Here is a 12769-nt window from a genome sequence, read left to right on the forward strand (position 1 = left end):
CAAGTTGAACAACCTTCTACAATTTGGAAAGTGCGTGCCCATAAAAAACCCACACATCAGCCTGAGCCAGTTCCCGTCTATCTGTCTTACATACAACTTGAAGAAACACCATTAATTACCCTTTACACAATCATAAACATCTCCAAATGAAGAATGGATATATCACCAGTATTTACTGTGATTTTTCAAGCCACAAAGTGCTGACTTCATCATTTAATGGTTCAAATCATAGAATGATATCGCACAGTAGGCAGCCATTCGACCCATTGTACCTGTGGCAGATCTTTGGCAAAGCTATCCAATTAATCCCTGCTCTTTCTCCATAGCTGTAATTCTTTTCCCTTCAACTATTTATTCAGTTCTCTTTTGAATGTTAGTATTGAATCTGTTGGTTATGGAGAAAGAGTCAGACTGAACACTGTGAGCTCAAAGTAAAGTGTGACCGTAGTCTTTTATTGCAGGTCTCCAGAGTGCCTCTCCAACCTGTGAAACCTCCTTAAATACCTATGCTCCCAAGGGATTATGGGATCCCTTGTGACTCCAGGGGATGAGCTCTCTGGTGGCTGTACAGAGTAAATACAAGTCCACATATATAACACCACCTCCCCCTGCCCAAAGTCAATAGAGTAACTATTTACAATGTGAGTCGATCTGGGGCCCTTCTTGCCCTGGTTGATCGTCTCGGTGTGAAAGCTGGTGTTGTTGAATCATTTGTTTGGCCCTCGCTGGGCTGCTGTGCAGCTGGTCTTGCTGGGCTGCCTGGTGTGTTGGGCCCTGCAGAGCTGCTGTGGATGGTGGGTTCTGCTTCGTGGTCAACCAAGGTGCCGGTTGCCACTGGTGTGTACGTTGGAGGATCAAAAAAGGTAGGGTCCAAGGTGGGTTGCTCAGGATAGTCCATGAATCTGAGTTTGATTTGTCTAAGTGTTTCCGGTGAATGAGTCCATTTGAAAGTTTGACCCGAAACACCCTGCTTCTCTCTTTGGCCACGACAGTGCCGGGAAGCCACTTGGGATCTTGTCCATAATTTAAAACAAATACAGGATCATTGATTTCAATCTCGCGTGACACATTTATGCTATCATTGTATGCACATTACTGAAGCCACTGCTCTCTAACTGTTCATGTAGATCAGGGTGAACTAACGAGAGCCTTGTCTTAAGTGTTCTTTTCATGAGCAGTTCAGCAGGTGGGATCCAGTGAGTGAGTGTGGTCTCATGCAGTAGCTAAACAGGACTCGGGATAGGCGAGTCTGCGGTGAGCCTTCAGTTACCCTCTTCAAGCCTTGCTTGATGGTTTGCACTGCTCTCTCTGCCTGACCATTGGACGCTGGTTTAAACGGGGCAGATGTGACATGTTTGATCCCGTTATGGGTCATGAATTCTTTGAACTCAGCACTGGTAAAACATGGCCCGTTGTCGCTCACCAGGACATCAGGTAAGCCGTGTGTGGCAAACATGGCCCGCAGGCTTTCAGTGGTGGCAGTGGACGTACTAGCAGACATTATATCATACAATCCACTTGGAATATGCATCTACAACCACAAGGAACATTTTACCCAAGAACGGGCCTACATAGTCGACGTGTACCCTAGACCACGGTTTGGAGGGCCAAGACCATAAACTTAGCGGCACCTCCCTGGGTGCATTGCTTAACTGCGAGCATGTATTACATCTGTGAACGCAGGACTCTAAGTCCGCATCGATACCGGGCCACCACATGTGGGATCTGGCTATCGCTATCATTATGATACCTGGGTGGGTACTGTGGACGTCATTGATGAAGGTTTCTCTGCCCTTCTTGGGGACCACTCGTCGATTGCCCCACAGAAGGCAGTCTGCCTGTATACACATTTCATCTTTGGGCCGCTGGAATGGCTTTATCTCTTCCTGCATTTCCACTGGGACACTGGACCAGCTCCCGAAGCACACAGCTTTTGACTAGAGATAATAAGAGTCCAGGTTTGATCTGCCGGGCAGTGACGGGTGATTGCTCACTCTCAAATGCTTCCATAACCATGGCTAGATCTGCGGGCTGTGCCATTTCCACCCCCGTGGTGGGCAATGGCAGCCTACTTAGAGCATCGGCGCAGTTTTCTGTGCCTGGCCTGTGGCATAGTTGTATGCGGACAATGTGAGCGCCCATCTCTGGATGTGGGCCGATGCGTTGGTATTTATCCCTTTACTCTCGGAAAACAGGGATATAAGTGGCTTATGGTCAGTTTCCAATTCGAATTCTAGCCCAAACAGGTATTGATGAATTTTCTTTACCCTATAGACACACGCTAACGCTTCTTTTTCAATCATGCTGTAGGCTCTCTCAGCCTTAGACAGACTCCTGGATGCATAAGCAACCGGTTGCAGTTTCCCGAAATCATTAGCTTGTTGCAATACACACCTGATGCCATATGACGACGCATCACGTGCTAGTACAAAACGCTTACATGGATCATACAACACAAGCAATTTGTTTGAGCATAACAATTTTCTCACTTTTATAAAGGCATTTTCTTGGCTTTTGCCCCAAATCCATTCGCCCCCTTTTCGTAGTAAGACATGTAGTGGTTCTAGCAGTGTGCTGAGACCCAGTATAAAGTTACCAAAGTAGTTCAAGAGTCCCAGAAATGAACGCAGCTCCGTCACGTTCTATGGCCTCGGTGCATTCTCGATTGCCTCCGTCTTCACGTTGGTTGGCCTGATGCAGTCTGCCGCAATCCTCCTACCCAGGAACTCCACTTCAGGCACCAGAAAAACGCACTTCAAGCTTTTTAACCTGAGCCCCACGCGGTTGAGTCGACTGAGAACCTCCTCCAGGTTCTGCAGGTGCTCGACTGTGTTCTGACCTGTGACCAAGGTGTCGTCCTGGAAGACTACGGTGTGCGGGACCGACTTCAGTAAACTTTCCATGTTTCTCTGGAATATCGCCGCCACTAATCAGATTCCAAATGGGCATCTGTTATAACCAAAAAGACCCTTGTGCGTGTTGATGCAGGTGAGGGCCTTCGATGATTCCTCCAGTTCCTGCGTCATGTAGGCTGAAGTCAGATCCAGCTTCGTGAACGTCTTTCCTCCCGCCAGCATTGCAAAGAGGTCATCGGCCTTTGGTAATGGGTATTAGTCCTGCAGGGAGAAACGATTGATAGTTACTTCGTAATCGCCACAGATTCTGACGGTGCCATCTCCCTTGAGGACTGGGACAATAGAACTGGCCCACTCGCTGAACTCGATGGGTGAAACGATGCCCTTTCGTTGCAGCCAGTCTAGCTTGATCTCTATCCTTTCTCTCATCATGTACAGTACTGCTCTTGCCTTGTGATGGAATTCGGTGGATCTGCACTGTTGCTCTTTGGAATTTCCCGATGCCTGGTTCAAACAGCGAAGGAAATTTATTTAAGACCTGGGCACACAAAGTCAGCAGGCGATAGCGCTCGGACATCGTCCCAATTCCAGCGTATCGTTCCCAGCCAGTTCCTGCCGAGCAGCGTGGGACCATCGCCCAGTACCACCCAGAGTGATAGCTTGTGCACCGCTCCATCATAGGAGACCTTTACGGTAACACTGCCGATTACAGGAATCAGTTCTTTCGTGTAAGTTCTTAGTTTCGTGCAAACTGGAGTTAAGACTGGCCCTGAGGCCTTGTTACACCACAAGTGTTCAAAAGTCTTTTTGCCCATGATGGACTAAGCTCGTGCCCGTGTCCAGTTCCATTGACACCGGGAGTTTATTCAGTTCAACATTCAGCATTATCGGGGGACAGTCCGTGGTGAATGTGTGCATCCCAACTACCTCTGGCTCCTCTATCTGAGGCTCTGGTTCGTTGTGATCCTCCGTGGATCTGTCCTCCTCTGCAACATGGTGGTTTGCAGGTTTAACAGGCTTAGCAGCTCGTCTGCACACTTGTTAAAGGTGTCCCATTGTTCTACAGCCCTTGCAAACGCACTCTTTGAATCAGCATGAATGGAAACGATGATCACCCTCGCAGCGCCAACAAGGTGTTAATGGCCTTGCATTCATCACCCTTGATGGTGGACTCTGTCATCTGCGGATGTGCAGCTGCAGATATGTGTGACCTGCCCTGTACGTTACGATTCGAAAACAACATCACTTTGTTCACAGTACTTGTAGCAGCACTCGTGTGCTGAGAGATTTGCTTCGTATTGTCACTGGTGGCAATGAACGCCTGGGCTATCGCTATGGCCTTACTCAAGGTTGGGGTCTCGGCAGTCAAAAGTTTGCGAAGAATGGTTTCATGGCCAATGCCTAGCAAGAAAAAGTCTCTGAGCATGTGCTCCAAATGTCCTTCAAATTCGCAATGTCCTGCAAGGCGTCTTAGCTCGGCGACATAACTCGCCACTTCCTGGCCTTCAGACCTTTTGTAGGTGTAGAACCGGTACCTTGCCATCAGAACGCTTTCCTTCGGGTTCAAATGCTCTCGGACCAGTGTGCACAAATCGTCGTACGATTTCTCTGTGGGTTTCGCTGGAGTGAGCAGATTCTTCTTGAGGCCATACGTTGATGCCCCACAGACGGTAAGGAGAATCGCCCTTTGTTTGGCAGTGCTCTCTTCCCCATCTAGCTCGTTAGCCACGAAGTATTGGTCGAGTCGCTCCACGAAAGTTTCCCAATCATCTCCCTCCAAAAATTTCTCCAGGATGCCCACTGTTCTCTGCATTTTTGGGTTCGCTATCTGTATCTCATCGCCAGTTGTAATGTATGGAGAAAGAGTCAGACTGAACACTGTGAGCTCAAAGTAAAGCGTGACCGTAGTCTTTTATTGCAGGTCTCCAGAGTGCCTCTCCAACCTGTGAAGCCTTCTTAAATACCTGTGCTCCCAAGGGATTATGGGATTCCTTGTGACGCAAGGGGATGAGCCCTCTGATGGCTGTACAGAGTAAATACAAGTCCACATATATAACAGAATCTGGCTCCATCACCCTTTCAAGTGGTGCAATCAAGATCAACAAATCGCTGTGTTTAAAAAGAATGTTCTTTCAAGTCGCCTTTTGAAAATCACCTTAAATCTGCGTCCTCAGGTTGCCAACTCTTCTGCCACAGGGAACAGTTTCTCCTTATTTTCTCTATCAAAACCCTTCACGATTTTGGACACCTCAGTCAAATCTCCTCTTAACTTTTTCTGCTCTAAGGAGTACAACCCCAGCTTCTCCAGTCTCTCCACATAAATGAAGTCCCCCATCCCTGTTGCCACTCGAGTAAATCTCTCTTCACCCTCTCCAGGGCTTTGACATCCTTCCTAAAGTGTGGTGCCCAGAATTAAAGGCAATACGCCCAACAGAGGCCTAACCAGTGTTTTATAAAGGTTTGGTATAACTTCTGCGCTTTTGTACTTTATTCCTCTATTAATAAAGCTAAGGATCCATCTGTTTTTTCAACAGCATTTAAAAAAAAATATTCATTCATGGGATGTGGGCATCGCTGGCAAGGCCAGCATTTATTGCCCATTCCTAATTGCCCTTGAGAAGGTGATCGTGAACCGCCTTCTTCTTAAACCGCTGTTCTTTTTGTAATGGTTTGGTACTGAATTTTGGAGTGGCTTCTAGGCTATTTCAGAGGCCAGTTAAGAGTCAACCACATTGCTGTGGGTCTGGAGTCACGAATAGCCAGACCGGGTAAGGAGGGCAAATTTCCTTCCCTACAGGACATTAGTGAGCCAGTTGGGTTCTTACAACAATCAGTAGTTTTGTGGTCACCATCACAGATACTACCTTTATAATTCCAGATTTATTTAATTGAAATTAAATCACCTAGCTGCCAGAGTGGGATTTGAACTCACGTCTCTGGAGCATTAGTCCAAGCCTCTGGATTACTAGTTCATTAACATAACCACTAAAAATGCCTGCTCAACTTATCCTACCACCTTCAAAGATTTCTGCATATACACACCCAGGTCTCTCTGTTCCTGCACCTCCTTTAAAATTGTACAATTTAGTTTAGATTGCCTCTGTGCTCTCCTCATTTTTCCTACCAAAATGTATCACTTCATACTCCTCTGCGTTAAAATTCATCTGCCATATGTCTACCCATTTTACCATTCTGTCTATGTCCTCCTGACGTCTGTTAGTATCCTCTTCATTGTTTACTATATTTCCGGGTTTTGTATCACCTGCAAACTTTGAAATTATGCCCTCTATACCCAAGTCCAGACCATTAATAAATATCAAAAAGTATAGTGATCTTAATACCACTCCCTGGGAAACACCACTGTATACTTTTTGTCCTTTAGCCAATTTTGCATGCAGGCTGCCACTGTCCCTTTAATCCCATGAGCTTTAATTTTGCTAGTGTGGTACTTTCTCAAATGCCTTATGAAAGTCCATATACACATCAAACATGACACTCATCAACTGTCTCCATTATTTCATCAAAGAACTCAATCAAGTTAGTCAAACACGATATGACTAACAATCCGTCCTGACTTTGATTTATTAGCTACTACTTTTCCAAATGCCAATTAATTCTGTTCCGTATTTTTGCCTCAAAGTTTTCCCACCACCGACATTAGGCTGACTGGCCAGTAATTCCTGAGCCTTTCCTTTTTTTTTTTAAAACAGGGATGTAACATTTGCAATCCTCCAGTCCTCTGACATCACCACTGTATCCAAGGAGGATTGGAAGATTGTGGTCAGAGCCTCCACAATTTCCACCCTTACTTCCCTCAGTAACCTAGGATGCATCCCATCTGGACCGGGTGGCTTTTTTACTTTGAGGACTGCCAACCTTTTAAGTACAACCTCTTTATTTTTTACCCTATCCAATAACGCTACTGCCTCCTCCTTTCCTGCTACATTGGCAACATTCACTTCTTTAGCAGCTCAGGCACTTTTGCCTCCAAGTCAGAAAGCTGTGGGTTCAAGTCCCACTCAAGGGACTTCAGCACAAAAAAAATCTAGGCTGACACTCCAGTGCAGTGCTGAGGGAGAGACATTAAACCGAGACCCTGTCTGCTCTCTCAAGTGGACATAAAAGATCCCATGGCATTATTTCGAAGAAGAGCAGGGAAGTTATCCCTCAATCAACATAACAAAAAACAGATCATCTGGTCATTATCAAATTGCTGTTTGTGGGAGCTTGCTCGTCTGCAAATGGGCTGCCGCGTTTCCTACAGTACAACAGTGCCTACACTCCAAAAGTACTTCATTGACTGTAAAGTGCTTTGAGACGTCCAGTGGTCATGAAGTACTCATTTAGTACCACGGCCAAGCCCTCTGCCTCCACAAGATCTCCTTTTTGGTCCTTAATCGGCCCCATCTTTCCTTTGACTACCCTTTACTATGTGTGTTTATAAAAGACTTTTGAGTTCCCTTTTAGGTTGGCCACTAATCTATTCGCATAGTCTCTCTTTGCCTCTCTTACTCCCTTTTTTTTTACATCTCCTCTCTACTTTCTATATCCAGCTTGGTTCTCTACTGTATTAACCACCTTGATATTGTCATATACCTCCTTTTCCTGTCTCATTTTAACCTCTATATCTTTTGTCATCCAGGTAGCTCTAGCTTTGGATGCCCTTCTTTTCCCTCAATTAAGAAAGAACTTGCATTTAAAGAACTTTCAGAATCTTAAGACATCCCAAAGTGCTTTAAAGCCAATGAAGTAACTTTGAAATGTAGTCACTGTTGTAATGTAGCTAATTTCCAACAGCACGATCCCATAAAACAGCAATGAGATAATGACCAGATAATCTGTTTTAGCAATATTGGTTGAGGGATAAATATTGGACACCAGGAGAGCTTCCCTGCTCTTCTTTGAATAGTGCCATGGGATCTTTTAGGCAGAATGGGCCTTGGTTTAACGTCCCATACAAAAGACACACTGAAGTGGGATTGGAACCTATAATATTCTGATTAAGAGGCGAGGGTGCTACTGCTGAGCCCAGGCCGACACCAATTGAGAGAACTCCTTTTCTTTCAGTTCTGATAAAGGTTCTGAGGAAATTTTAATCTGTCTTTTCTTTGTGCAGGTGCTAATGGACCTACTGTGTATTCGCAGCACTTTCAGTTTTAATTTCAGACCTCAAGCATTTGAAATGTTTCTGTTATTTATTAAAAATATTGTTTAAAATACCTTTTCATGTATAGAGCATATACAAGTGAGGTCTTTAGAGTTAAAGGAAAGTTTGTTATAACACTGTTATTTAATAAACATCAAGAGGCGAGAGTAAAAAGTTACTTTATAATGTTTTCAGGTAAATTTGATATTTTTTCATGAATTGTGATACCTGAATCTGAAAACTATACATTCTTCCAATCTAGTATGCAAATTAGAAAGCATAAGATACTAGACTGGACTTTCTGGGATCATTTTGTCTCTTCTAGTTAGGATTGGGATACTGTGCAAAACAACTATTATAATTATAAAGCTCATTGACTTGAGATTAAAGGATATCGAATGAGATAGACAGACCGATCACAGATTGCAGCAAGAGATACCCAAGGACTTTATAAGCAACTCACTTTTCATATAAACTTTGACCTCTCATAAACACCTTCACTTCTTTATTTAATGGGAATGTTCCATCATCTTTTCGGAATCTGTACAGGAGTTTTGCATCCTTGAACTCTGAATGTCCATCACAAACTAAAATAAAAAAACATTTCTATTGATTAATTTCATTTTATACATGTCATTCCAATGCAATTAATAATCTTCCAATGTGGCACAATTTATTTTGACGATAATGCATTGACTAGAAAGAAAGTCTTGCATTTATATAATGCCTTTCACAACCTCAGAATGTCCCAAAGCACTTTACAGTCAATTAAGTGCTTTTTCTTTTTAAGTGCAGTCACTATTGTAATGTAGGGGGAAAAATGGAAAATAGGGCTCTCAAGCAAACAGAACCTTTAATATGATACCAAGCATCCAAGAAATTTATTTTTTCCATGTCGGATGAATCTCCAGCTGTTTTTTTTTTAAGGACATTTTCATTTGAGATCAAGGACAGTGTCAGCAGAAGTAACCTTGCAGAAGTTACCACAGGGAGTAGTTGAGGCAAATAGTATAGATGCATTTAAGGGGAAGCTAGATAAGCATATAAGAGAGAAGGGAACAGGGGGTTATAGATGAGGAAGGATGGGAGGCGGCTCAATTGGAGCATAAACTCTGACATGGACTGGTTGGGCCGATGACCTGTTTTTGTGCTGTATATCCTATGAAAGTAGAAATATCTGTACAAAGGCACAGATGTTATTCATTGTAGAAGAGGATCTGGTTTTGTATCATCATTCAAGCATCATCTACTTTATAAGAAAACTGGCTTATTCTGAAATAAACAGGCCCTTTAAAACAATTTCCAAATGGAAAGATGCTCTTTTAAATGCTTTTTCAAACAATACATTTGCCTATTGCTCTTTCAACCACATTGATCCCATTTGGCAGCTTCTTAAATTTAGTCTTATTCAAACATTTGATCTGGATTGTTTCGTTGAAATGTTTGAAAATATAAAACAAAATGGAGGAGGTAATGAGCACTGTCTTGTTGGATAACCCTAAAGTGGCCTCCAGGAATTTCTGTAAGTTCTTGGAATGTAGAAGGTGGAGGAAGGTTTCCAGTAGTGGCTTAGTGGATAAAGGTAGCACTCAGTGGGATACAAATATTTACGGACCAAGAAGATCCCAGGTTCAATCCCTGGACTGTGAGGATTTAGCTCCTCTCAAGAGAGTGACAAGAAGGCTGATACAATTGGTCTAAGCTAGGGAGAGGAAAGAAAAGGTCAAACAGTACTTGCTCTCCTGATCATTATTCAGGGATTATTGCTGGGAAAGTATGCACATGTGGACAGGGTCAGATTCAGCTATGGTGCTCCCATAGTCACTATCTTGTCTAAGAAGCACCACATGAATAAGGTAGTGGGGGGCTGCTGCAGCTAGTGGAATTATCCTGTGCCTGAGTCAGCTTCTTCATGACAGCAGAGAACCTTATAGGGAAGCTCTTGCAGTTAAAGGCTACGGGTTGGCGCCCAGCTTTTACCGCCCCGCCGGCAAATTCGGCTCATGGTTTGCGGCGGCGCAAAAACTTACCGCCCCACCCTCTAGTTTTACTGAGATCATGGCGTCAATCGTCGTGCAACACTCCGCTACTGTCCCAGATGCAAAATTCGGCCCCAATGCCTCATTTAAGGCCCGCCGCAGGAAAGGTCTGAAACAAACAGGCATTCCCAGGGTGCAGCAGGCAGTATTGGCAGCGTATTTAAATGTAGGGATGAGGCTCCTACATCGCAGGTCACATTGACTGCAACGGTTCCGCAAAGCATGCTGCGTGCAGCTCCAACTTGCAAACAACACTTTGATCTGCCATTACAGTGCCCTTACAACTTCAGTAAGAGAACTTAATGGGGGTATTACTAGTTCGCTAGCGCATCATGTTCCATGCTATTGCCAGGCAATGTCAAGCTAGAAGAAGGGCTCTTGGCCATGTTGGCCCATGGATGAGGAGAAAGAAAGACTTAGATTTATCTAGCGCCTTTCACGACCACTGGATGTCTCAAAGCGCTTTACAGTCATTGACATACTTTTGGAGTGTGGTCACTGTTATAATTTGGAGAAGCCAAAGACGTCTGTGGAGGAGGGCTTACCCTCCTCGGGTATACAAGCACCAACGCTCATATCTCCAGCTCTCTGAGGAGCCATGTGTGAGGAGGCTGCATCTCCAAAAGAAAGTGCTGACAGAGATATGCCATCTCCTACAACAGGCAGACCGATGCCTGGACTGCTCTGGAGGCAGCCTTCAATACTCCCCTCAATAGGTATCTGAATTCGTTGTGGTGTGCTGCATCTTGCACACCTTGGCCATCATGAGGGGCCAGGAATTGCCAGTGGGGATTGCATGCCCACCTGAGGAGGAGGACGACAAAGAGGAGCCTGGCGAGGCCCCCATTAGATAGCCACACCATCCACAGGGGAGGCAGCATGGAGATGCTACCAGATCAAGAGTCACACGTCGTCAGCTTGTAATGGACTGGTTCTCCTAAATGGAGGAAACAGAGGGATGGAGCTAATACTGGACACACTATGTGCCCCCATAAAGGCACATCTCCAGTGAACGTTGGAATGATAGATAAGACACCAATGGCATAGGATGAATCATAAATTTTACTGCAACAAAGTAACAAAAACTCCCCCCACCAAAATAAAACCAGACAATAGACAATGTTATGTTCCAGGGTACTGAGCAACAATGAAGTTCCTTAAATCAAAACTTTTTTTAGCTCCATAATTTTCAGCCGGGACGTAAAATGTTCCTTGTGTAACGCCTGATTTTGCGCCCCCAATCATGGAAACTCACTTTTTGCTGAATTTTCCTGACTGAGGTGCAAACTTTACTGCCCCGAAATGAGAAAAGCCGAAATACTGCCCTGTATCTTGAAATCCTTGAGAAAAAGATTAAATAAAATGTTGCGTCTAATACAGTTCTTAAAATAACCGTGAACTTAAGTCAGGACACTCTGTACTGAACCTTGGTCACACTGTGCCATTGAATCTCCCCAGCTAAGATAATTTTTCTAATTCAGAAACCATTATTTTCTCTCTGGGTTTAATGGCATTGCAGTGTAGCACAGGTTATTCTGCAAATAACCTCACCCTTTTATATTTGGATAATTGAATACACACAAGATTAATGTTTAACTTAAGAAAATACTGTTTCTGTACATGTAGGCATAAGATAAAATACAATGGTTATTTTTTTCTACCATCATATTAGCATGCAATATTCTCATTTCACAAGCTGGAAAGATTAAGAAATCATGACCTGTATTATTAGTGTTATATATAAATGAGGTTTAAGCCAGTGCACATTTTAAACTCCGTTCAAATTTTTCATTTCATTCTCATTATAATTTGTAACAGTAACTTTGCTGCTCAGTGCAATAACTAAAAAAGATCCTTTCCTCTTTACTGAAAGCTTATCACAATTAAAAGCTTACATCTTGCAGTAATGAAAGACTGCACAGTGAAATCTAGGGGAGTGTTGGTCTGAGGTTACAAATACCTCTAAATAACAACTTAGTGATTATTATTATTCCCTTAAGATAAATTACTAAGTAAATTTCACAATTTAGCTCTCCCAGCGCAAAGCTTCACAAAATGGGGAATTTGGGTGAAGAGGTAAGTACAGCCAATTCGCATCTCGCACAATTTTTCATTTATTAATTTTAAAAGACAGAAAATCATGCAGGCCTTGAATCAGGCACACTGGCCTCCACTTTTAAATTCTCAATGTGTATTCTAATTGTGCAAAGCTATGTTGATGACACCACATTGCAAAATCTACCCCTTTATTCTTGCATTTCTTGAGTATTGGAGAGGAACCTCCAGTACATAAATGCTCCATTAACCTTTGCATAAGGCAACATTCAATTGCAACCATGATAATTACCATGCTGTAAAAAGTAAGTATTCCTGCTGGAGTAGAATATTGAAATCATGTTTAATAATCATACGTGGTGCTTTAAACCTTTAACCTATGAAAGTTTTCTACAAGATAAATGTCAATATTCAGACATTTTATGAACAGTACTGTTTAGTCCAGCACCACAAGTTACTATTACAATCTCCATACAAGCAAATATCACACACAGACACTGAACAGAGAGATATTGAGCACAAGAAAATTTAATTTCAAACTGAACTTTACCGTCGAAAACTAAGCTGTTAGCTGTAAATCTGGGAAAGTACTAACTGCATGCAGCATCTGTCGATGCAGTATGGTAATTTTTGTCAAAACAATCTCCATGCAAGAGTCAGCAAGATGTCAATAC

The 12769-nt window shown here is 43.3% G+C and overlaps 1 protein-coding gene across 3 annotated transcripts in view; it reads right to left on the reverse strand.

The window, feature by feature from the left end:
- Positions 1-12769, reverse strand: part of LOC139277545 (DEP domain-containing mTOR-interacting protein-like) — a 78461-nt gene that overhangs the window by 43794 nt on the left and 21898 nt on the right. For all 3 annotated transcript variants that reach the window (XM_070896130.1, XM_070896131.1, XM_070896132.1), the window contains exon 3: positions 8465-8588. In XM_070896130.1, the coding sequence (XP_070752231.1) occupies positions 8465-8588 (124 nt within the window). The remainder of the gene's footprint in view (positions 1-8464; positions 8589-12769) is intronic.

This window comes from Pristiophorus japonicus, chromosome 12, assembly GCF_044704955.1.
Source record: "Pristiophorus japonicus isolate sPriJap1 chromosome 12, sPriJap1.hap1, whole genome shotgun sequence".
NCBI classification, from domain to species: domain Eukaryota; kingdom Metazoa; phylum Chordata; class Chondrichthyes; family Pristiophoridae; genus Pristiophorus; species Pristiophorus japonicus.